General features: G+C 34.0%; 1 protein-coding gene across 4 annotated transcripts in view; it reads right to left on the reverse strand.

Annotated features, from left to right (window-relative positions):
- The window catches only part of Uggt2 (UDP-glucose glycoprotein glucosyltransferase 2), a 180,714-nt gene that overhangs the window by 53,064 nt on the left and 105,254 nt on the right, over nucleotides 1–22,396 (reverse strand). For all 4 annotated transcript variants that reach the window (XM_005317032.5, XM_040281658.2, XM_021729926.3 and 1 more), the window contains 4 exons: nucleotides 17,828–17,930; nucleotides 14,963–15,042; nucleotides 11,400–11,586; nucleotides 7,064–7,222 (listed from right to left, as the gene is read on the reverse strand). In XM_005317032.5, the coding sequence (XP_005317089.2) occupies nucleotides 7,064–7,222; nucleotides 11,400–11,586; nucleotides 14,963–15,042; nucleotides 17,828–17,930 (529 nt within the window). The remainder of the gene's footprint in view (nucleotides 1–7,063; nucleotides 7,223–11,399; nucleotides 11,587–14,962; nucleotides 15,043–17,827; nucleotides 17,931–22,396) is intronic.

Genomic DNA, 22,396 nt, shown 5'->3' on the forward strand with positions numbered 1-22,396 from the left:
AGGGTTTTTGATTAGTATATTTTGATTTTGTAAAGGCTTTGCCACTACTCTATCTCCCTTGTCTCCCTCACTTTTTTCTATTGCTGATAGCCAAATTCCATTCTTTCCTCCTCTATATTCTTACTTCTACTTTTTAAAAAAAAATATTTATTCTAATTTGTTATACAAGATGGTAGAATGCAATTTGTATCATATTACACATATAGAGCACAATTTTTCAAGTCTCTGATTGCACACAAAGTATTTTCACACCATTCGTGTTTTCGTACATGTACTTAGGATAATGATGTCTAACTCATTCCACCATCATTCCTACCCCTTTGCCCTCTCCCCGCTTTTGCCCTATGTAAAGTTCCTCCATTCCTCCCATGCTCCCTCATTCCCATCGCCATTATGAGTCAGCATCCTCATATTAAAAAAAAATATTCGGCACTTGGTTTTTTGGGATTGGCTTACTTTATCTAGCATTATATTCTCCAACGCCATCTATGTATCTACAAATGTCATGATTTTATTCTCTTTTAATGCTGAGTAATGTTCTCTATCCATTCATCTACTAAAGGGCATCTAGATTGGTTCCACAATTTAGCTACTATGAATTGTGCTGCTATAAGCATTGATGTAGCTGTGTTCCTGTAGTATGTTGTTTTTAAGTCCTTTGGGTATAAACTGAGGAGTGGGATAGCTGGGTCAAATGGTGGTTCCAATCCAAGTTTTCCAAGGAATCTCCATACTGCTTTCCATACTGGCTGCACCAATTTGTAGTCCCACCAGCAATGTATGAGTGTGCTTTTCCCCCTCATCCTTGCCAACATTTATTGTTGTCTTCTTGATAGCTGCCATTCTGACTTGAGATGAAATCTTAAGAGTAGTTTTGATTTGCATTTCTCTAATTGCTAGAGATGTTGAACATTTTTTCATGTTTGTTGACTGATTATATATCTTCTTCTTAGAAGTGTCCATTTATTTCCTTGGCCCATTTATTGATTGGGTTATTTTGTTTTTTTGGTGTTAAGGTTTTTGAGCGCTTTTTATAACCTAAAGATTAGTGCTCTATCTGATGTGCTTGTGGTAAAGATTTGCTCCCATTCTGTAGGCTCTCTGTTCACCTCACTGTTTCTTTTGCTGAGAAGAAGCTTTTTAGTTTGAATCCATCCCATTTATTGATTCTTGGTTTTAATTCTTGTGCTATAGGAGTCTAATAAGACTCCAATAGGAAGTTGGAGCCTAATCCGACATGAGGAGATTTGGGCCTTTTTCTTCTATTGGTGTAATTCCTAGGGCTTTGATCCACTTTGCTTACTTCTACTTTTTATTTCCCTTCCTCTTTCATAACAAATCCTAAGTTACTGCTGCATCTGCCCTATTCACCCTTTGAAAGTGCAAACACTTTTCTACCACCCTCTCTTCTTTCCTCATACTCAACTCTGTGCTTAACACCTCTTAATATTAATTGATGTATACAATGTCTGCCCCTGCCACCAAAGGCACACAATAACTAATACAGTAGAAGTCATAGTTAACACCTATTGTTTGATCTTATGCCAGATCTAATTCATGATTATTTACTGTTTTTATTGATGGATTGCTGATCTTACTATTTATGTGTATTGTATCAATTAACACTGTAGATATCAAAATAGGAACTAAGTACCTAGTCTACTGCTATATATTGTTTGCATAGATTGTTGCTATCATTGGGGTCTTCCCAAATTTGTGAGGTACTAGTAACATAGACACTATAAACTCATAAGGTAGAAACTCTTCAGCTTTAGATCCATCTAGATAGATGGGTAGACAAAAGAAAAAGCAAAGGAACAAACTGTCCCAAACAACACAGAATAACTCAACAACAGATTCCAAAGACATCACAGCAGAGGAAATGTGAGACATAGTATTCAGAAAGTTCACAGTTAAACTGATTGATGAGATAAAAGATAATGTAAGAAATGAAATTAGTGAGTAAATTCAAGAGATGAAAGATTGCTTCAATAAGAAGATAAGGGATTGAAGAGGTGGCTCAGCGGTAGAGTGCTTGCCTAGCATGTGCAAGGTGTTGGGTTTGATCTCAGCACCACATAAAAATAAAAACAAAAGTATTGTGTCCAACTACAACTAAAAACATATATAAAAAATAAGAAGATAGGAATCCTGAAGAATAGGTTGGAAATCTTTAAAAGAATCAATTAACTAATTTAAAAATTCATTGGAAAGTTATCATCAGCAAATTAGACCACCTAAAAGAGTTTCAGGCAATGAAGATAAAAATAATCTTGAAAATGAAGCTGATCACAAAGATGTTAAGAGATCAAGAATAGAAATTCCAAGAAATATGACATGACATGAAAATACCACACTTAAGATTTAACAGGAAAAATGAAATTTCAGAGATACAAACCAAAGGGATACAAAATCTTTTCAATGAAATTATATCTGAAAATTTCCCAAACCTTAAGAATTAAATGGAAAATTAAATACAAGAGGCATACGGGACCCTAAATCTACAAAATTACACAGAACCACACCAAGGCACATTATTATGAGAATGTCTAACCATACAGATAGAATTTTAAAGTTTGCCTCAGAAAAACGACAGGTTGCATTTAAAGAAAAAGAAATCTGGATCTGAGCTGATTTCTCCGACCCTGAAAGATAGGAGGTCTTGGAATATATACCCAGCACTGGAAAAAAAAAAAAAAAAAAAGGATCCCAAACAAGAATACTATACCCAGCAAAATTAAGCTTCAGAATTGATGATGAAAAAAAAAAAACCTTTCGCGATAAATGAAAGTTAAAAGAATTTACAACTACAATGCCTGTAACACAAAACATACTCAATAAAATATTTCATGAAGAAGAAATAAAAAATAAAAGTGAAAACAAGAAAGGGAGAAACTAAACTAAAAGAATGGTCAATCAAAGGAGAAATTAATTCAAATTAAAAATCAGAAATAACTCAAGCAGACAGACAATAAAAATTATCTCTCAATAATACCACTGAAAGTAAGAGCCTAAACTCATCCACCAAAAGACAGAATGGCAGACTATAGATTAAAAAACAAGAACCAACAATATGCTATCTTTAAGAGGCTATAACTCATAGACAAAGACATCCACAGACTGAAGGTAAAAGGTTGAAAGAAACATATCCTTCATATGGAGTGTGTACACAAAGAGGGGTTTCTATCCTCATATGAGATAAGGTGGACTTCAATCCAACGTTTATTAAATTGATAAAAGGCATTTCATATTGCTTAAGGCAATTATACATCAAAAAGACATAATAGTAATAAATATTTATGTCCCAAACAATGGAGCATCTACATACAAACGAACCCTTCTCAATTTCAAGAATCGACTAGACTGCAACAAAATAATTCTGGGCGACTTTACCATGCCTCTCTCATCACTGGAAAGATCCTCCAAACAAAAACTAAATGAAAAAAGCTACAGAACTAAATAAACTAAAAAACACATAATAATTTAAATTTAATAGACATATACAGACTATTTCATCCATCAATGACCAAATACACTTTCTTCTCAGAAGCACATGGATTCTTCTCTAAAATATATCATATTTTAGGCCACAAAGTAACTATTAGCAAATAACTCTTAGTAATACCTTATATTTTATCAGATCATAATGGAATGAAATTAGAAATCAATGATAAAATAAAAAATACAAGCTATTCTAACACCTAGAGACTAAATAATATGCTATTGAATGACCAATGGTTAGCTGAAGAAATCAAGGATGAAATAAAAAAAGCACTGAGAGGTAAATGAGAATAGCAATACAACATATCAAAATCTCTGAGACACTATGCAGGTGGTTCTAAGAGGAAAGTTTATTGCATTGAGTTCATTAAAAAAAAAATAGAAAGTAACCAAATAATAATTTAACATTACATCTTAAAGCCTTAGAAAAGACCAAATCAACAACAAAGGCAGTAGAAGACAGGAAATAATTAAAATCAGAGCTGAAATCAAAGAAATTGAAACAAAAACTATTCAAAAAATTAATGAAAAAAGTTGATTCTTTGAAAAAATAAAAACAAACCACACTTACAAAAAGAGAAAAAAAATACAAAATTACCAAAATTCACAATGGAAATAATTATGATGGATGCTACTGAAAATCTATACTCCAACAAAATAGAAAATAATGAAGACATCAACAAATTCTAGAGACGTTCAATCTATCCAAATTGAATCAGGAGGACATAGAAAATTTAGACAGATCAATTTCAAGCAATGAAGTTGAACTTACCATGAAAAGCCTACCAAGAAAGAAAAGCTCAGGACCAGACAGATTCTCAGCCAAGTTCTATGAAACCTTCGAAGAAGAACTTACACCAATACTCCTCCAAATTTTCCATGAAAAAGAAAAGGAGAAAACCCTTTCAAACTCATTCTATGAAGCTAGTGTCACCTTGATGCCAAAATCAAAGACACATTAAGGAAGAAATTTCAGACCAATATCCGTGATGAAAACAGATGTAAAAATTCTTAATACTGGCAAATCACATTACAAAAACATATTAAAAAGATAGTGCGCCATGATCTAGTGGGGTTCATCCCAGGGATGCAAACTTGGTTTGACATACAGATATCAATAAACATAATTCAACACATTGAAGACAAGAATCACATAATTATTTCAATAGATGCAGAAAAAGCATTTGACAAAGATAAAGCACTCCTTCATGTTCAAAACACTAGAAAAACTAGGAATAGTAGGAACATACCTTAACATTGTGAAAGTTATATACATATGCTAAACCTAGGGCCAAAATAATTGTAAATGGAGAAAAATCGAACAAGACAGTGATACCCTTTTTCACCACTTCGATTCAACATAGTCCTTGAAACACTAGCCAGAGCAATTAGGCAAAAGACAGAAATTAAAGGATGAGAATAGAAAAAGAATAGCTCAAAGTATCCATATTTGCCAATGGCATGATTTTGTATTTAGAAGACCCAAAAAACTCCACCAGAAGCTTCTAGAACTCATCAATAAATTCAGCAGTGTACCAGGATATAAAATTAACACAACTGCATTCTTGTACACCAATGATGAATCAGCTGAAAGAGAAATTAGAAAAACTATCCCATTCACAATAGCCTCAACAAAAGAAAAACTTGGGGATCAATCTAACAAAAGAGGTGAAAGACCTCAACAGTGAAAACTACAGAACACTAAAGAAAGAAATTGAAGAAGACCTCAGAAGATGAAAAGTTCTCCCATGTTCTTGGATATAGAAATAATATTGTGAAATGGCCATACTACCAAAAGTGCTATACAAATTTAATGCAATCCTATTAAAATGCTAAGATTTTCTTCACAGGAATAGAAAAAGCACTCATGAATTTCATTTGGAAAAATAAGAGGCCCAGAAGAGCCAAAGCAATCCTTAGGAATAAAAGTGAAGCAGGAGGCATCATAATTCCAGATATTAAATTATATTACAGGACTATAGTAACAAAACCAGCATGGTTTTGGCACAAAAACAGGTATAAAGACCAATGCAACCAAACAGAAGACAGGTGAACCCAAATACATATAGTTACCTCACACTAGACAAAGGCGTCATAAATATACATTGGAGAAAAGAGAGCCTCTTCAACAAATGGTGCTGGGAAAACTAGAAATCCATATGTAGTAGAACGAAATTGAACCCCTAGCTCTCACTCTGCACAAAAACCAACTCCAAGTGAATAAAGGACCTACGCATTAGACCAGAAACCCTGAGCCTACTAGAAGAAATTGTAGGCCCAAATCTCTATCCTGTCGGCTTAGGAACCAACTTCTTCAACAAGACTACTAAAGTGCAAGAAGGAAATGCAAGAATCAATAGATGGAATAGTATCAAAATAAAAAGCTTCTTCACAGCAAACAAAACAATGAAGAACATGAAAAGAAAACCTTTTCCACCTGTCCTTCAGATCATTAATCTCCAGGACACACAAAGAACTTAAGATACTTCACACACAAAAAAAGAAATAACCCAACGATACATGGTAAAGGAACTTAACAGGCACTTCACAGAAGAAATAAGAATGGTCAACAAATATATGAAAAAATATTCAACATCTCTAGCAATTAGAGAAATGCAAATTAAAACTATAGTGAGATTTTATCTCACTCCAATTAGAATGGCAATTATTAAGAATTCAGGTAACAATAAATGTTGGCAAGGATGTAAGGAAAAAGGTTCACTCATATGTTACTATTGGGTATGCAAACTTGTTGAACCACTATGGAAAGGAGCATGGAGATTCCTCAGAAAACTCGGATAGAACCTCCATTTGACCCAGTTATCCCACTCCTCCGTATATTCCCAAAGGATTTAACATCAGCATACTACAGTGACACAGCCACATCAATGTTTACAGTAGCTCAATTCATAATAGAATCAATGGAACCAATCAAGGTGCCCTTCTACAGATGAATGGATTAAGAAAATATAGTATATATACACAATGGAATATTACTCATCCATGAAGAACGGAAATTATGGCATTGGCTGGTGAATTGATGGAACCAGATATTATCATGCTAAATGAAGTCAATCCAAAAAAACAAAGGCCAAATGTTTTGATATGTGGATGCTGACACACAGTATTCGGGGAGGAGGTAAGAACAGAAGTTCACTGGATCAAACAAAGGGAAATGAAGGGAAGGGAGGAGAGATTTGGGGAATAGGAAAAACAGTACAATGAATCAGACATAACTTTCCAATGTACATATATAAATATACAATCAGTGCAACTTTACATCACACACAACCACAAAAATGGAATCCTAATAAGTTATACTCCACGTGTATTTCAAAATACAGTCTACTGTCATGTATATCTAAAAAGAACAACAAAAAAAGCCTATTCTAAAAGTATGATTTTTTTTCCTTTTTAGTTAATTATCTTATTCAAGCTTACCTAGCACGTGTGAGGCCCTGGGTTTAGTCTCCTAGTTTCACCTTGCTAGTAGGAATACTTGGGAGAATTTCACCAAAACATTCAGTTAAATATCACCAATTTAGCTATTTAGGATACTTACAAGATTGGCCATCACTATTGTATCAACCACAACAGGTTTATTTTTTGTGCCTAGTGTAAACTGCAGACCCCGAGGAGGTTGTTCGGTTGTTGCATCAAAACAATGTCCTTCAAGTAGTAGATATTCCAGTTCATATTCTGCTGTAACAGCTCCCTCAATCTGTGAAGGGAGCATATCATTGTTTTTGGTATTAGCAATCCTAATACAAATTTAATAATGTGATTGTTTTAATATTAGCCAATGTATTTCAGTAGGTCAATTAAGTTTGCATTTTTTACATGAGTAAACTGCTTAGCTAAATCAATTTCTTCAAGACAAAAACTTATGATGAATACTTTTTTTCTAGTATATTGAATTTCCCCAATCTCATGACATATGCAGCAATATCACCAAGTGGAACAGATCCTGGGCATGGAGTGGCATTCTATAACTTGTAGTCAAAGGATCTTTTAAAATTAGATTTAGATGGGATAGTCTTTAAAGAAAAATCATCAGTTTGCTGTTGCTCTGGGGCACTCATTTCAAATTGGGCAAAAAGCCAATATAACATCTCTTGGATTTCTTATAATTTTTTCCCTCAGTACTGGTGACTGAACCCAGGGTGTCTGACCTAAGTTAAATCCCCATAAGAAACAGGTTATTTCTCTTTTTGAGATGGGATATAAGTTGCCCACGCTGGCCTTGAATTTGCCATTCTTCTGCCTCACTTTCCCAGGTAGCTGGAATGATAGGTGTATATCAACACACCTGGCAGTTTTCTTTTAAGGAAAAAAAAGTTAAGATTAATCTTCCAATTTTGAAAGTAAAACAGTGGCAAAATAGAAAGCACCTACAGACTAAATATTTGTGTAAGCATAAACACATTGATTTTTCTTTTTTCCATAATTTATTTCCCAAGAAAGTGCCACTTGCATTTTCATTAAACATGGGTTTCTCAGAATGTGTCCCTGTCTTCCATAAAAATCTTATTTTTGAGACAGGATCTTACTATATTGCTCAGGATAGCCATGAACGCAGTTTTCTTGCCTCCACCTCCCAAGGACCTGAGACTACAGGTGTGATCTACCATGCTCAGCCTTCACAAACATCTTTTTATATGGCTGTACATTCCAACTGTTTCCAGATTTTCTTTTTGTATTACAAATATTATAATAGTTCAAGGATAAAGCTTTTCTCTAGTTCATATAAACATAACCAAATATGAAAATAAATCAATGGTAATTTTGACATTTTGGGAATTGTTACAATAATAAATGATATTAGTGTGATTTTATTTTAACATGAGGTTTTTGCATTATTTTTAATCTATTTAGGATGGAATATTTAGAAATACTCTATGTTGTATAGATGTTTTTCCTTGGATTATCTCCCGAAATAGAGTATTTATGCATCACATTTAAGCCTGTCATAATTTTACTGATTTAATAACTTCTTTGAAAACAATATTTGTTTCAAAACTTTAGATTTTAAAAGTTTTTAATTATTACTATTCTATTGACAAACTTCATATACTTAAACTGTATCCAGAATCCTTACAGCAATTTGCTTGAATGGAAATATTTCCATGGGAAAGACTTAGCATAAGAAAATGTTATTTAAGAAAGAGATTGTAGAGATAATCTAGTTCAACTCTCACATTATAGATAAGGAATCAGTTAACCAGTTTGACTAATTATTTTTCAACTTATATTAATATGAAAATTTCTCATTCCTACAGGTTTACATAAGAGTTAATTCTGTTAACTTATTCAAACTACAATACCAAAATAACCAATTCCTTTTTTTTTTGGTCTTACGATATTTAAGCAAGACTATTATAGTAATTATTTTATTAGTTCTTTTTAGTTATACATGACAGTAGAATCCATTTTGATAGATATATGCCATGCTTGTATGATGTGGCTATGACATTGTAGTACGCCAATTTTAAATTCTTTGGATATTGCCAAGGAGTGGAATAAGTGGTTCAAATAGTGGTTCCATTTCTAGTTTTTTGAGGAATCTCCATATTGCTTTCTAGTCACAAATTCCTTCTTAAAAGAGGTCTTTCATGTGAGTAAGTGTGACTGTTCACTTTTAGCTTTCCTGTAACCACTTCCTTCTCCTTTAATTATGATATTGATACTGATTGTGCAATAAAGTCTTTGTAGTTACAATCACATGAATGAAGTCCTACTAAGAGAATTTTTCTGGATCAATTTATTTTCCAGGCACTTATGCAATATTTAGAAACTGGATGTTGTATGGAATATTTGTGTAAGCTAGTGCATAAGACAAATCTCTCATGTTATTCTCATTCTTGCCAGAATGTACTTGACAACAATAATGTCTGCAGTTATTCTAGAAGAATGTAAGTATAGAAAAGAAGAGCTTGAAGAGGCAGTAAACCTTTATGGATGCTAGAATTTCTAATTCCCTTCTTTATATTCACCTAAACTATGAAGATACAGGGAATTTTGGTTTATTTCACTCTTTTAACTTTAAAGACACTTACTACTCATTGAACAGCTTCTAAATGACAGCATGGGATTTGCCACTACAAGTGTTTAGCTAACTTCTGTTATTCCACGGCTGCTGAGACTCACCAGTAAGCTCCACTTTCTTTTCTAACTTTACTATTTCTCTGCTACAAACTTCAAACTTCTCCCTAACGTTTGGTTAGCATCTGAAGTTATTTTACCAATACATATTGTTGCACTCTCTTCACAAAGATTCCAACTGACTGTTAGGAGATCTGACTGATCAGGCTGGGGTTGTGGCTCAGTGGTAGAACACTTGCCTAGCATGTGCAAGGCCTGGGATTTGATCCTCAGCACCACATAAAAATAAATAAATAAAATAAAGGTATTGTGTCCAACTACAACTAAAAAATAAATATTAAAAAATAAAAGAGACCTGACTGATCATAGAGAAAAACAGATATTTTTTGTCTTTTTTTTTCTTGCAAAATTCATTTCTGATCTTTTCCTCAAAGATTTTATTATTTTTCCTAATCTTTTCTAATCTTTCTAGATTTGAAGGACTGATTTCAGATGCTGGCTATGACTCAGTTTTAGGTTATTTTTTGAGTGGATCAGAGTGGGGGGTATTAGAGAGAATGTTACAGGACAATCATTAGAATCCCACAGAATCTACTCATGAAAAAATCAAAAGAAGTTTGCTTAAGGCCCAAAGTAACCACTGAGAAGCATAATAAATATTATGAGCAATCTTAACTAAATCATCACAGCACCTGAAAACAGGTCTGAGGGAAGACAATGAGAAGGAAGCATTTCTCCTCAGTTTCTCAGTAGTTAAGCTGTCCTAAAAATTTTTCTGTGGTTTTGGAATCCCCTCATTCTGAATTCAATGTTTTGAATAATTTGGTGTATTTTAAAATATTCTTTTTATGTTATATATGAGTGACAATAGATGAGGAAGAGAAGTTTCAATATTTATTAAACTAAGGTCATGTTGGAGGTGACCTATGGTTTGGAATCAAGGTGTCCCCAAGAAGCTCATGTGTGAGACAATGCAGGAAGTTCAGAGTGAAATGATTGGGTTATGAGAGCCTTAACCTAGTCACAGCATTAATCCCCTGATAGGGATTAACTGGATGATAACTGTAGGCAGACAGGGTGTTGTTGGAGGAGGTGGGTCTTTGGAGCTGTGCCTTTGGGGTATATATTTTGTCCTTGGAGAATGGAGCTCTCTCTGCATTTTGGTTGCTATGTCCCCAGCTGCTTTCCTCTGCCACATCCTTTTGCCATAATGTTCCATCTCACCTTGGGTCCCGAGGAATAAAGTCAGCCATGCATGAACTGAAACCTCTGAGACTGTGAGCCCCAAATTAACTTTTCATCTTCCTTCCTGTCAGGTCTTTTGGTCATAGCAACACAAAGCTGACTAAAACAGATGGGAGGCAGGTGTAGCCAGCCTGCAATAAATTTTGTTTCCTGCTTTTTACCCTAATCTAGAAAGGACTGCTTTCTGTGGCTGTGAACCATGTATAACAAAAAGTTTTGAATGAGAATCCTTCTTGAAGTTAAAAACTAAACTTGAAGACAAAAATAGGTAATTCACAGTGTCCTCTTAAGTTGCTGTGCAGTCATCTTAGCATAGTCTTTGTGTGCTAGTGGTATATGAGACAATTAAAAAGGTGAAGGCACCTAGGAACCTGGAAAATGAGACAGGCTGAATTTGGAAGTTAAGAGACGTTAAAGAATAAGAGCTAGAATCACAAAGAACATGCTGGTGAGCATCTGTGTAGTATAATACTTCACTTGCCACAACTGTAATACTACTGAGAACTCATTCTATTCCTCTCTCTTTAGATAACTTTGCATTAATAACTTACATCTTTAAGGTGAATATTGTCAAGGTCACAGTTGCTATGTACTGTTTCAACCAACCAGCTTTCTGGAGTAATCATGTTGAGGGTCAGAAGAGGTGATTCAGGGATGTCCAGAAATTTTGCGACAGGTCCAAGAGGGCTACCATTAGCACCTGACATCAGTTCTGGTTCCAGGACAAAACGGTAAAAGCTGTTAATAAAACATAAAATTACTGTGACCAAAATTGAAATTATTATTCTAAAATATTTTAAAATTAAAAATGACTTAATAAACAAAATCAAAGTCTTAAATCAAAAAGGTTAAAATATGCCCTGTATATTAATATTTATAAAGAGTAGACAATTACTTTCAGTACTGTTATTTATAAGACTATTACAGTATAATATATAATCTTATTTTCTCTTAATGACCATGATTTGAGTCTCTTTAAGATATATTGACTAAAGCAATTTATAATCTAATTGGCTCACTGGTCCTTCTTCACATTTGACCATGGTCTATTTTTTTGGCTATTAATTCTTAGCACTCCTAATAATATGAAGAGAAATGATACCCAAGAAACAAGTAAAATTCAAGAAGTAGTTTTGGTACCAATTTAAAAGTTGAATTAAAAACAAACAGGACTGAGTTAAATGCAGCTGTTTAGTACAGCTTTTAGACATAGCTGCAGTTTCATTGTATTTTAGCATCATTATCACGTACAATTAAGAATTAGTTACAGGTAAAGAATAGCTAAAGACTGCAATCAAGAGTGTCAGCTATGCTGTTGGAGCGAGGATGTACTACTACTAGGCTTTGTCCCTGTTGTGCTGCAAGGAGGAGGGTTGCATTTCTTGTTTGTGGTTGGCTGGAGACTGCTCACAGGTTCTTATTACAAGGACATCTTCACAATGCTTCACAGAGAAACATGCAAGAAGAGCCAGAGAGAGAGCGAGCCAGAGAGAGACAGAGACAGAGACACACACACACACCATGAGCACACTAGCAAGACACAAGTCACAGTCTTACAAAGTACATAAGAAACACGCTATCATTTTTGCTATATTTTGTTCAGAAGAATCAGTCTAGCCCTCACTCCAGAAGAATCAATACAGGGGCTGGGGATGTGGCTCAAGCGGTAGCGCGCTTGCCTGGCATGCGTGCGGCCCGGGTTCGATCCTCAGCACCACATACAAACAAAGATGTTGTGTCCACCGAAAAACCAAAAAAATAAATATTAAAATTCTCTCTCTCTCCCTCTCTCTCTCTCTTTAAAAAATAAATAAATAAATAAAAAATCAATACAGCGTGAATCCAGGTGATGGTGATCATTGGAAGCCATGTCACAGAAGTAGGCCCATATTTAAAACAAAGAGATTAAGTGGAGACAAAGGAAAGAGTACAGTCGTGAAATAAATGATACAAAACAAGTACTCAGTACATTTGTCAAATGCAGCAGAAATGCCAAGGAAGAAGTATCCCATGCATGCTGCAAACATTTTTTTGTGTGTGTGATTCAGTAAAAACAATTGCAGTGGCAAAGAAGTAGTTCAAAGCTGAACTGCAGTGGAAGTATGTTAATGACAGAAGATCAGAGAATATAACTATTCTTTGAAGAGGCTTAGATGAGAAAGAGGAAGAAAGAGGGGAAAATGGAGGGGAGACAGAAAAGCTGATCTGTATAGGTGAAGAAATTAAGGGAGCAAATTTTATAAAATTGAATAATTTTAAGGACTAAAGTAAAAGGTTAATAGGTTTAAAGATACAGAACAGAGTGAGTATGTGATACAACAAGGATCAAGAGCAAACAGGGGGGCTGGAGATGTGGCTCAGGTGGTAATGCACTCGCCTGGCATGCGTGGGGCACTGGGTTCGATCCTCAGCACCACATAAAATAAAGATGTTGTGTCCACCGAAAACTGAAAAATAAATATTAAAAAAATATTCTCTCTTCTTCTCTCCCCCTCTCTCCTCTCTCTCTTAAAAAAAAAAAAAAAAAGAGCAAACAGGGAACCGTGGAATAAAAACAGGGAGTGAATATTCACCTTAATGAAGGTGACAGATATAGCACTCCTCCCCTGCAACCCAGGAAGGCTGCGGAGGCACAGGAGGTACAGTAGGCAGCTGAGGGGATTCCTGCTCATTAGTGCTCTCACCTCTGAGAAGAATGAGATGGCATTTACTCAAAGGAAAGGACTGGGAATATACATGTAAGCCAGTTTGCTTGACACATAATCCTAAGTAAAAGTCTGTTGAACCTGTAGTTTAAAAATGATACCTTAACTGTATGCTCTCTACTTAGTACTTTAGGTGTTACTTCACTTACAGAGGTCAAGTTCTTTCTTTTTCCCTCAACAGAATGTTTGTTTATAAAGCCAACATTCCATTCTTTATTATATGTCCAAAGCTTTATAGTGATACTTTAAAGAGGATCCTCATTCCTGTAAATAAAAATGCTATACTCATGGGATTAACAGATCTATCAATTAGAGGCTAAAAAATTTACAGCTTTTATTCAGAAACACAAAAGATAAATAAGAACAGAATGAGCTATAAAATCAAATGGTTGGGGGTGGGGGTGGGGATGGAAATCAATGAATGAACCCTAAACTTCCATTTTCCACATCTTCTATTTTATTGCTTTCAAAGTATAAACAAAACCAAACAAAAACAAACCCACACAACATACCATGATCAAAATGTCCACTCAAGGCAAATACAATTATATGTATTATAACAAATACAATTTGATAGGTAAACAAGGGAATAACTCAATCCTGTGTATGCATTTATTTTTTGCTTAGAGTTATATAATTAAATGAAGGGAAAAGTACATTAGCAAGCTTTTCAAAGCTAGTTGAATAGTGTTTATCTTTTTTTCTGCTGAATGACATTTGAAGGATACTAAATATTCCAACTAGTAAGTGGCTTATAATAATAATTCTGATTCAGAAAAATGAAGGATATATTTTTGTCCCTTCTTGAGAGACAGATTATTTCAACACAAAAGTATAAAGAATATTTGTGTATAATGAAAAACATTTCCTGAACCATTGATAAGATTATTCTAAACTACTTTCATCTTAACCCCCAAATAGTAAATGTAATGACATAAGAGATCATTTTGAAATTGAATCTGAAGAAATAAATCAAAAATGAATTCACCTTACTTCCCACTGAAATTTTTTTAACCTTTTAATTTATTTATTTATATGCACTGCTGAGGATCAAACCCAGTAACTCACACATGCTAGGCAAGCACTCAACCACTGAGCTACAACCTCAGCGCCCCGCTGAAATATTTCTAAATGGGTATTCCTAGATCAGATTTCTAAAAATACCTATGGATAAATATAAATCCATATAAATTCTGCAATAGGATAGAATATATTTATTGAATTAGGTTACTTTACTTTTATATAAGTTTTATTTCAATTAAGGGGAACAAATTGTCTGACTTTCTAATCCATATCAGTGAAGCATCTAAGGAAGAAAAAACGAAACAGGTCCAGTAAACATTAGCCTGCTTTTCTCTTTTTAGTATTTGCAAATCTTTCAAAATAAAATTATGTTCATTCTGACTCACCTCTCTATAGGGGCTTCTGAAAGCTTACCCCTGCAGTTCATCAACAGCTTTATCTTCATGTTTATAATCTTGCCAAGTACCTATTTAAAAAATTCCCATATTTTATTATAAATAATATTAATAGCTAACATTTAATGAGTATGTACTATGTACCAGGCACTGTATTAACACTTTATTTATCTCATGTTATCCTCATAACACCTGTACATTTAACACTTACATTTGAGGAAGAGAGAAACTAAATACTTTGTTGAAGATCACAGTAAGTCATGGCAGAGATAAGATTTGAACTCAACTGATTTCTTTACCCCAGGGTTAAGCCACTTACCTTTTGTTTCAAGTAACTTTCTTTCACAGTATCTAAATTTTCTTAGTATTGAAGAATAAGTAAAATAATTACTATAACTTTGACATGCAAACACCAATTAGTAACTTCAAAACATTGGCCAGGGTACCCTGAACCTTTTGGAATTTCACTCTACATTTTAAAAGATGTAGGAAGTTCTATACACACAAAATACTCTATTTTATTTCCCTAAAATAAGAAAATAAAAATTATTTTAAAAATCCCATTTCTACATGAAGAAATAAAAGTACTGAAGACTTGAAAGCTCTTAGACAATGAAGGATAAGTGAAAAAGCAAAAAAAAAAAAAATACACACCAATAACCAGATGTATATAATAGAAAGGATACAGGATTGATACAAAACTAGATCTATGGATTAAAGGATTTAAGACCTTAATTTAAATTAATTCTCATTCTTTTGTTCCTAGATTAAATATGCTATTATCACCAACAATGTAAACTGGAGTGTCATTTCACATTTTATATCTGTATAATTCTATATTTCTTATTCCTAAATTCTACCTTCACATAAAACATTTCAAATGTAAATAATCTTTATTTCTGAAAAAATGACCCATATTCCACAAGAATGTGGAATTTGTACACTAAAAAGCATAGTACTGGCTCCCATCCTTACAGATGACTACTGATGGCTGCTTCCTTAAGAATAATCTTTATAGTAAATCTCAAGAGTAAAAATTTGCAGGTATACAAATGCTAAAACAACAGGGAAATCAGGGATTAAGTTTGCTCTATTCATATACTGAACAGTCTTTCCAAAATTGTCTACAATTTGAAATTTTGATAGTATACTAGTATTCATTAGGTATTATTCATCAGGTATTATTTAATATCTAATTACTTTTGCCTGTTCCCAAAAGCAAAGTCAACTATTTCCCAAAGTAGATTTTAAAAAGGTGTCTTTAAAAAAGGTATTGAGGGACTGGGGTTGTGGGGGCTCAGTGGTAGAGTGCTTGCCTCACATGTGTGAGGCACTGGGTTCAATTCTAAGCACCACATATAAATAAATGAATAAAATAAAGGTCCATCAACGCTAAAAATATTTTTTTTTTAAAAAAAGGTATTGGGTGATTTCAAATAGAAGCCAGCCAAATTTTTGAGTATCACTAGAAAAACAGTTTTAAAATCTAACTAGCTTATTCAAATCCAGCTTCTGAAGACTGCATCATAATCTGAATCTCTGAAATTCTCAGTGCAATGCTGAGCTATATCATGCCCTTTTGGAGATCAGTAGCTCCTAACATTCATTTCCCCTACTTTCTTAGTAAAAGGATCCTCAGCTTTATGCACGGTTTGTGGCCATACTTTCAGCCCACCCTGTCATTAAATGCAGTCAGATGACTTGCTACATTTCCGTCAGTGAGGAAAGATAGGACAGAATATGTCTTTGTGGTTGGGCCTTGTTTTCCCCTTCACATTGGCAGCATATAGATTCTTAGGAGCCTGAAGTGACTTAGACCACTAGATAGAAGATGCTTCATGAGAATAGCTGAACACCTAGACAGTGATTGTGGAACTGCCTTTAGCAGTCCTGCGTACCTTCATGCGGACTGTTAAATGAGAGAAAACTTCATCTTGTTGAAAGTATGAAAGATGATATATCATGAGCTCTGTAATGTTTTGAACAATCAATAAAAAAAAGACATATACTAATAGTGATCCCCTCACTACTGAGAGGATCATATGTGATGGTGTCCATAAAATAAATGACACAGTGCTTGTCGCATAAAAAAAAAAAAAGAAAGTATTGTCATTTTGGCCTTTGTTACAGAAGCCAAACCTACTGAATATGATTTGTATGTTCCTCCTTCACTCATCGGGAGCTGACTGGATAACATTACTTACTGCACTTTAAACTTCAAAAAGTTAAGCTTAAAAATCAGCTTCTCCCAAATGCGTCCTGCACAACATGGGGATAACAACTGCGTTAGCTTGCTAAAACTGCCTTAATGAAATACCACAGACTAAGTGGTTTAAACAACAGAAATTTATTTTCTCACAGTTCTGGAGGCTGGGAAGTTCAGGTTAAAGTTCTGACTGATTTGGTTTCTGGTAAGAGGTCTCTTCTTGGTTTTGATGTGGCTATCATGTCACTATGCTGTGTGCTCAAGGAGGCAGAAGAAAGATCTTTCTTCCTCTTAAGGCTTCTTAATGTGACAGGGTAGTGTCCCATTATAATGATCTTGTTTAACTTCACTTCTTAAAACTTGTATCTACACATATAGTCACACTAGAGAATAAAGCTTGAAATTGAAATAAATTTCATATATTGAAATATGAATTTGACTGAAAACACAATTCAATCTAGAGCAACATTTACTCTCCATTCTACTCTAACACCCTGTGCAGCCTCTATCATTTTATTTTCTATGCTAAATTTTGACAATCAATTAAAAGGGTGGATAATATAAAAAATTTAGAGCACAAATATTTGATTATACTTATAGACTTGAAAAGATAAATTTCAAATAAAAATATTTAGTCTATATTTTCTTACAGTCAATAACTGTGCCATCTTCTGTGCTTCTCTTGTCAAAGGATCAACAATAGCAATGACATCAAAGACCATATCATTCTCTTGAGGATTTATCTTTATAATGCTAGAAAAATGAAAAAACGAGATAAAGACTTATACAAACACTTTGCTAATCATGATCTTGGCTATATGCAGTTTTATGAATTGCTTTTTCATAAGCAATTTTTCATTAATTTTATGAAATTGATGAAAAATAGCTTATTTTAATTATATTAAAATGAGAGTGTCAGAGTCAGACAAAAACTCTTGCTGGATAATTATTGCTAGAAATTAGGGTTATAAATCAGACATCCTAATATTAATATAACTAACACGTTGCTTACTTAAATTATCTTATGAAAAACTGTCAAATTACTGTTATACCTGTAGCAACCCTCAAAAAATTTGAGATGATTTATTATATTTTAAGTATGCATCTGTTTACTGTTGCTTTAAGTTTTCCCCCTAGAAGACTGCTAATTCTGTTAGGTTATAAGTCAGAATTCCTTAGTCTTTATCATCTAATTCTGAGTCTTGAATCTAGGACTCAAAACAAATTTATGAGCAGAATCCTGAGCCTAATAGTGAATACTGATACTGACCCAAGAATGGCAGTAGAGTGTCTTTTTTTCCAGGCAACATTAACAAGATGCTAATGCCACCTCTACCACATATTTAAGATCATGGATCTCTAAGAAACTACTGATAAATTTCATGCCATTAGCCAGGTGAAAAATTTTCTGTCAAGTTTATTGGTGGCAACAATTATTAAAGTTTAGAGTGGGTGGGGGGCATAGAAATAACAATGAAAAACTGTTTTAAGATATGTGGAATTCATCAGCTCTTTTAGATAATTGCATTTGTTATGATGCTATCAATCTATTTATAAAACAGGTAAAGTCTAGTTTAAGAATGTTGTTGAGGGGCTGGGGATGTGGCTCAAGTGGTAGCGCGCTCACCTGGCATGCATGCGGCCAGGGTTCGATCCTCAGCACCACATACCAACAAAGATGTTGTGTCCACCGATAACTAAAAAATAAATATTCAAAAAAAAAGAGTCTAAAAAAAAAAGAATGCTGTTGAAAACACTGTTCATTATACAGTATCCTTGTCATGAAGACTCTTGGGAGAAATTTCTTTGTCCATCTTCTAATAGTCACATTCTACCTGAACAATGAGTTTGTTTTCATCTCATGAACTTTGGAAACCGTGTAAACTGGCAAGCTCAGAACTAAGTTCTAAGAGGTTTCATGTTGTATACTCCTGTACAACTGTTTGTTATTGCAAACTCCTGGCATGATGGAGTGACAGGTTAGGGTTGCTATTTTTGTTTTTGATGAAGATGTTAGAAGACCATAAAATCCATGTCAGGAGGGAAGGAAATAGGGTAATAAAGAGATTCAACAAGATCCTTCATAGAAAAAAAATATCATTGTACTTCTCAAAACTTTTTCACTTTGTGATTTCAATTTACCTTCATCTTTTCTTTTTAATTTTTTTTTAAGTTGTAGATGGACAGCATGCTTTTATTTATTTTTATGTGGTGCTAAGGATTGAACCCAGTGCCTCACACACTGCTAGGCAAGCACTCTGCCACTAAGCTACAGCCCCAGCCTCCATACTCTTTTCTTTTTACATTTGCAAACCTTCTAATTTAAGTTACCTTGTCAAATTTAAATATTTATATTACAATTTTAGAATTAATATAATAATCAAACATGTTAACACACAAATAGATTTATAATACCTGTTTTAACATTTTTTAGTATTATAAAATGACTCCTTACAAACATAGAAACACAGTGGCAAAGATACAATGCTGTGTTTAAAAAAAAATGTGTGAACTGCCTAAAAAGCTGTGAGTGTATTTCATGTGATTACAGAAGTAGATACATATGCTCATGAAAAATATTAAGATTTAGACATCAGGAGTTGCTCAAAAGCATCTGTGTGAGATAATGAAAGAAAGTTTAGAGGTGAAATGTTGGGTTATAAAAACCTTAACCTAATGAGTGCATTAATCCCCCTGATAGAAATTAACTGGATGGTAACCAGCTGGTAAGGTGTGGCTGGAGGAAGTGGGTCACTGGGGGTCACTGTGGGTCACTTTTATCATGATGAGGAGAGCGCTCTCGCGCTCGCTCTCTCTCTGCTTCTTGAGCCAGTTTCTGCCACCTCACTCTACCATCAAGATGTTCTTTCTTTAGGCCTTAAAGAATAGAGTTGGCCATCTATGGACTAAGTCCTCTGAAACTGGAGTCCCAAAATAAACTTTTACTCTAAATGTTCTTGTTAGGTCTTTTGGCCACAGCAATGAAGAGGTTGACTAAAATGTTCATATATTACTACAGAAATCATACTGATAATGCATATTCAAATGAAAAGTGACTTGAAGTACTTGTTTACCTCTGGAGTATATTATCCTAATATCAATTTCCAAAGATTCACTGATATTTTCTAAAATTAACCATGTGTGGCTCTATGCAGAGAATTTTGTAACACAGAATTGAACTTAAGAGTTATAATTTTCCTTGATAGAAAAAAAGCATGTTCATTGTAAAAAATGGTATATCTAGAGAAAATAACTAAATGTGATAATTTTAATATAGTTGGTTGAGTTGAGGTAACCTTTAATAGTATAAAGAAGGCTATGTAGTTACTTTTATAATTAACCAGGCACTCTTTTAGAAAATGAGCTTAAAAATGACTAAGGAATCAAATGTGATAATGGTTAAACTGTTTTATTACATCTCACCATTGGAATCTAGCAAAGCAAATCTTTGGTCCCTTCATCCACTCAGGAGCTTTCTCATGTGACAACTTGACTCAGCTAACCAGGCTAAACTCCATTTCCCAGAATGTTTCTGGTTTGAATGAGCCATAAGAGAGATGCAAGCAGATTTAGAGGGCTAAGAGACAGTAGCAGCCACTCTGCATCACACATGCTGGTTTCTGATCTGCTGATTCACCCCGTTGACATGAGGCAGCAGCTGGGTGTACAACTTGTTCAACTTTTCCTGTCCTCTCCCTCCATTCCTCTGATTCCAGGTCAGGCCTGTGGACTTAGCTTTGTGAAATAGGGTTCCCATTTTGGTAGGATGCCCATTATATACCAAAGTCAGAGGCAACAAGGGCTGACACAGGTTTCCATCTATGCTTTGGAGTTTCAACTTGCTCTGGATTCCCCACCTTTAGAACCAACTTCCTATCTGCCTGCTCTATGAATTTCAAGTTCTAGTATCAGAAATCAGTAATCTTGAAGAGACTATTTAACCAGGTCCCACATTTGTGTAAGTCCTCAAAAAAAAAAAAAAAAAGGTCAAGTCCTACAAATACTTCCTAAACTCATGTGATTATGAATTATCATATTCATATAGATACATACACCCATCTATGTCCACAGTGTTTCTACAGCTGTGAATGAAACCTAATTCTATAATCCAGCATTGGAAATGACTCTTTACTTCTCCTAGAATTCCAACACGAATAATCCAACAAAGTTTTAGTTTCTTCAACAGATTAATATAGAAGTCCTTCCTTATTTGTTGTGGATTTTTCTAAGAACCTTAGTGGATGCCCAAAAGCTAGTGGTTTTTCCTAGATATGCATATCTATGATAAAATTTAATTTGTAAATTAGGCACAGAGACTAATAATAACCAATAACAAGCTGTAACAATTATAACATACTATAATAAAATTTATGGGAATGTGGTCTTTTTCTCAAAAATAGCTTATTTTGTCGTAATTGTACTATACTCATCAATTTTAGGGCCACATTTGACCTTGGGTAACCGGAACCATGGAAAGTGAAGCAGTGAAAAAGGGGTATGAGCAACTGTGCTTTAGATCATGATATCGTTATATCTTGCAGACCTGAGTTCCCCATTTCTGGTAGATGCTTATATTTCTTCCATGATCTTTTTGTGATTATTTTATGGTTTAACTTTCAAGTTCAATTGTATTCTTTTTTAAATTTCCAATACTTAATTCTATAAAAAACACAAATAATGGCTATAAGTCATTAAATATCTATTATATACAATGCAGTAGGCCTGCATTTCACAGAATCCTTGAAGGGTACACTTTATGGATTATAAATTAAGATTAAGAGATTATGGCTAGTTAAGTAGTAGACTGCTCTCAAATGTTTTCCTTTTAATGATATAAAAGCTCATGTTATGTCACATGATCTAAGCCAATCATGCACATGTAAACACACAGAAAACAACAAAACTGTTTTAAGGCAGGGACCCTTAAACCCACTTAACCAGAGAAGAGTTGTCCCCTCAGAATATGTGTCAATATCACAGAGCAGTGTTCTGTAGATCACACTCTGGGGCACGCTGTTATAAAATACTTTATTTAGTATTCCATAAGATTATATGTGGTATCTTTGTGCAAGATACTTCTACATTTGATTAACTAGAACTCTTTGGTAACTAAGTTTTTTATACATTGAAAGTATAAAGATTATGTATGATTATTTCAAGACATTGTAAAAAATTGCAAATAATCTTTGTTTTAAATATTTTTTTTAGTTGTAGTTGAA

This window comes from Ictidomys tridecemlineatus, chromosome 6 (assembly GCF_052094955.1).
Source record: "Ictidomys tridecemlineatus isolate mIctTri1 chromosome 6, mIctTri1.hap1, whole genome shotgun sequence".
NCBI lineage: Eukaryota > Metazoa > Chordata > Mammalia > Rodentia > Sciuridae > Ictidomys > Ictidomys tridecemlineatus.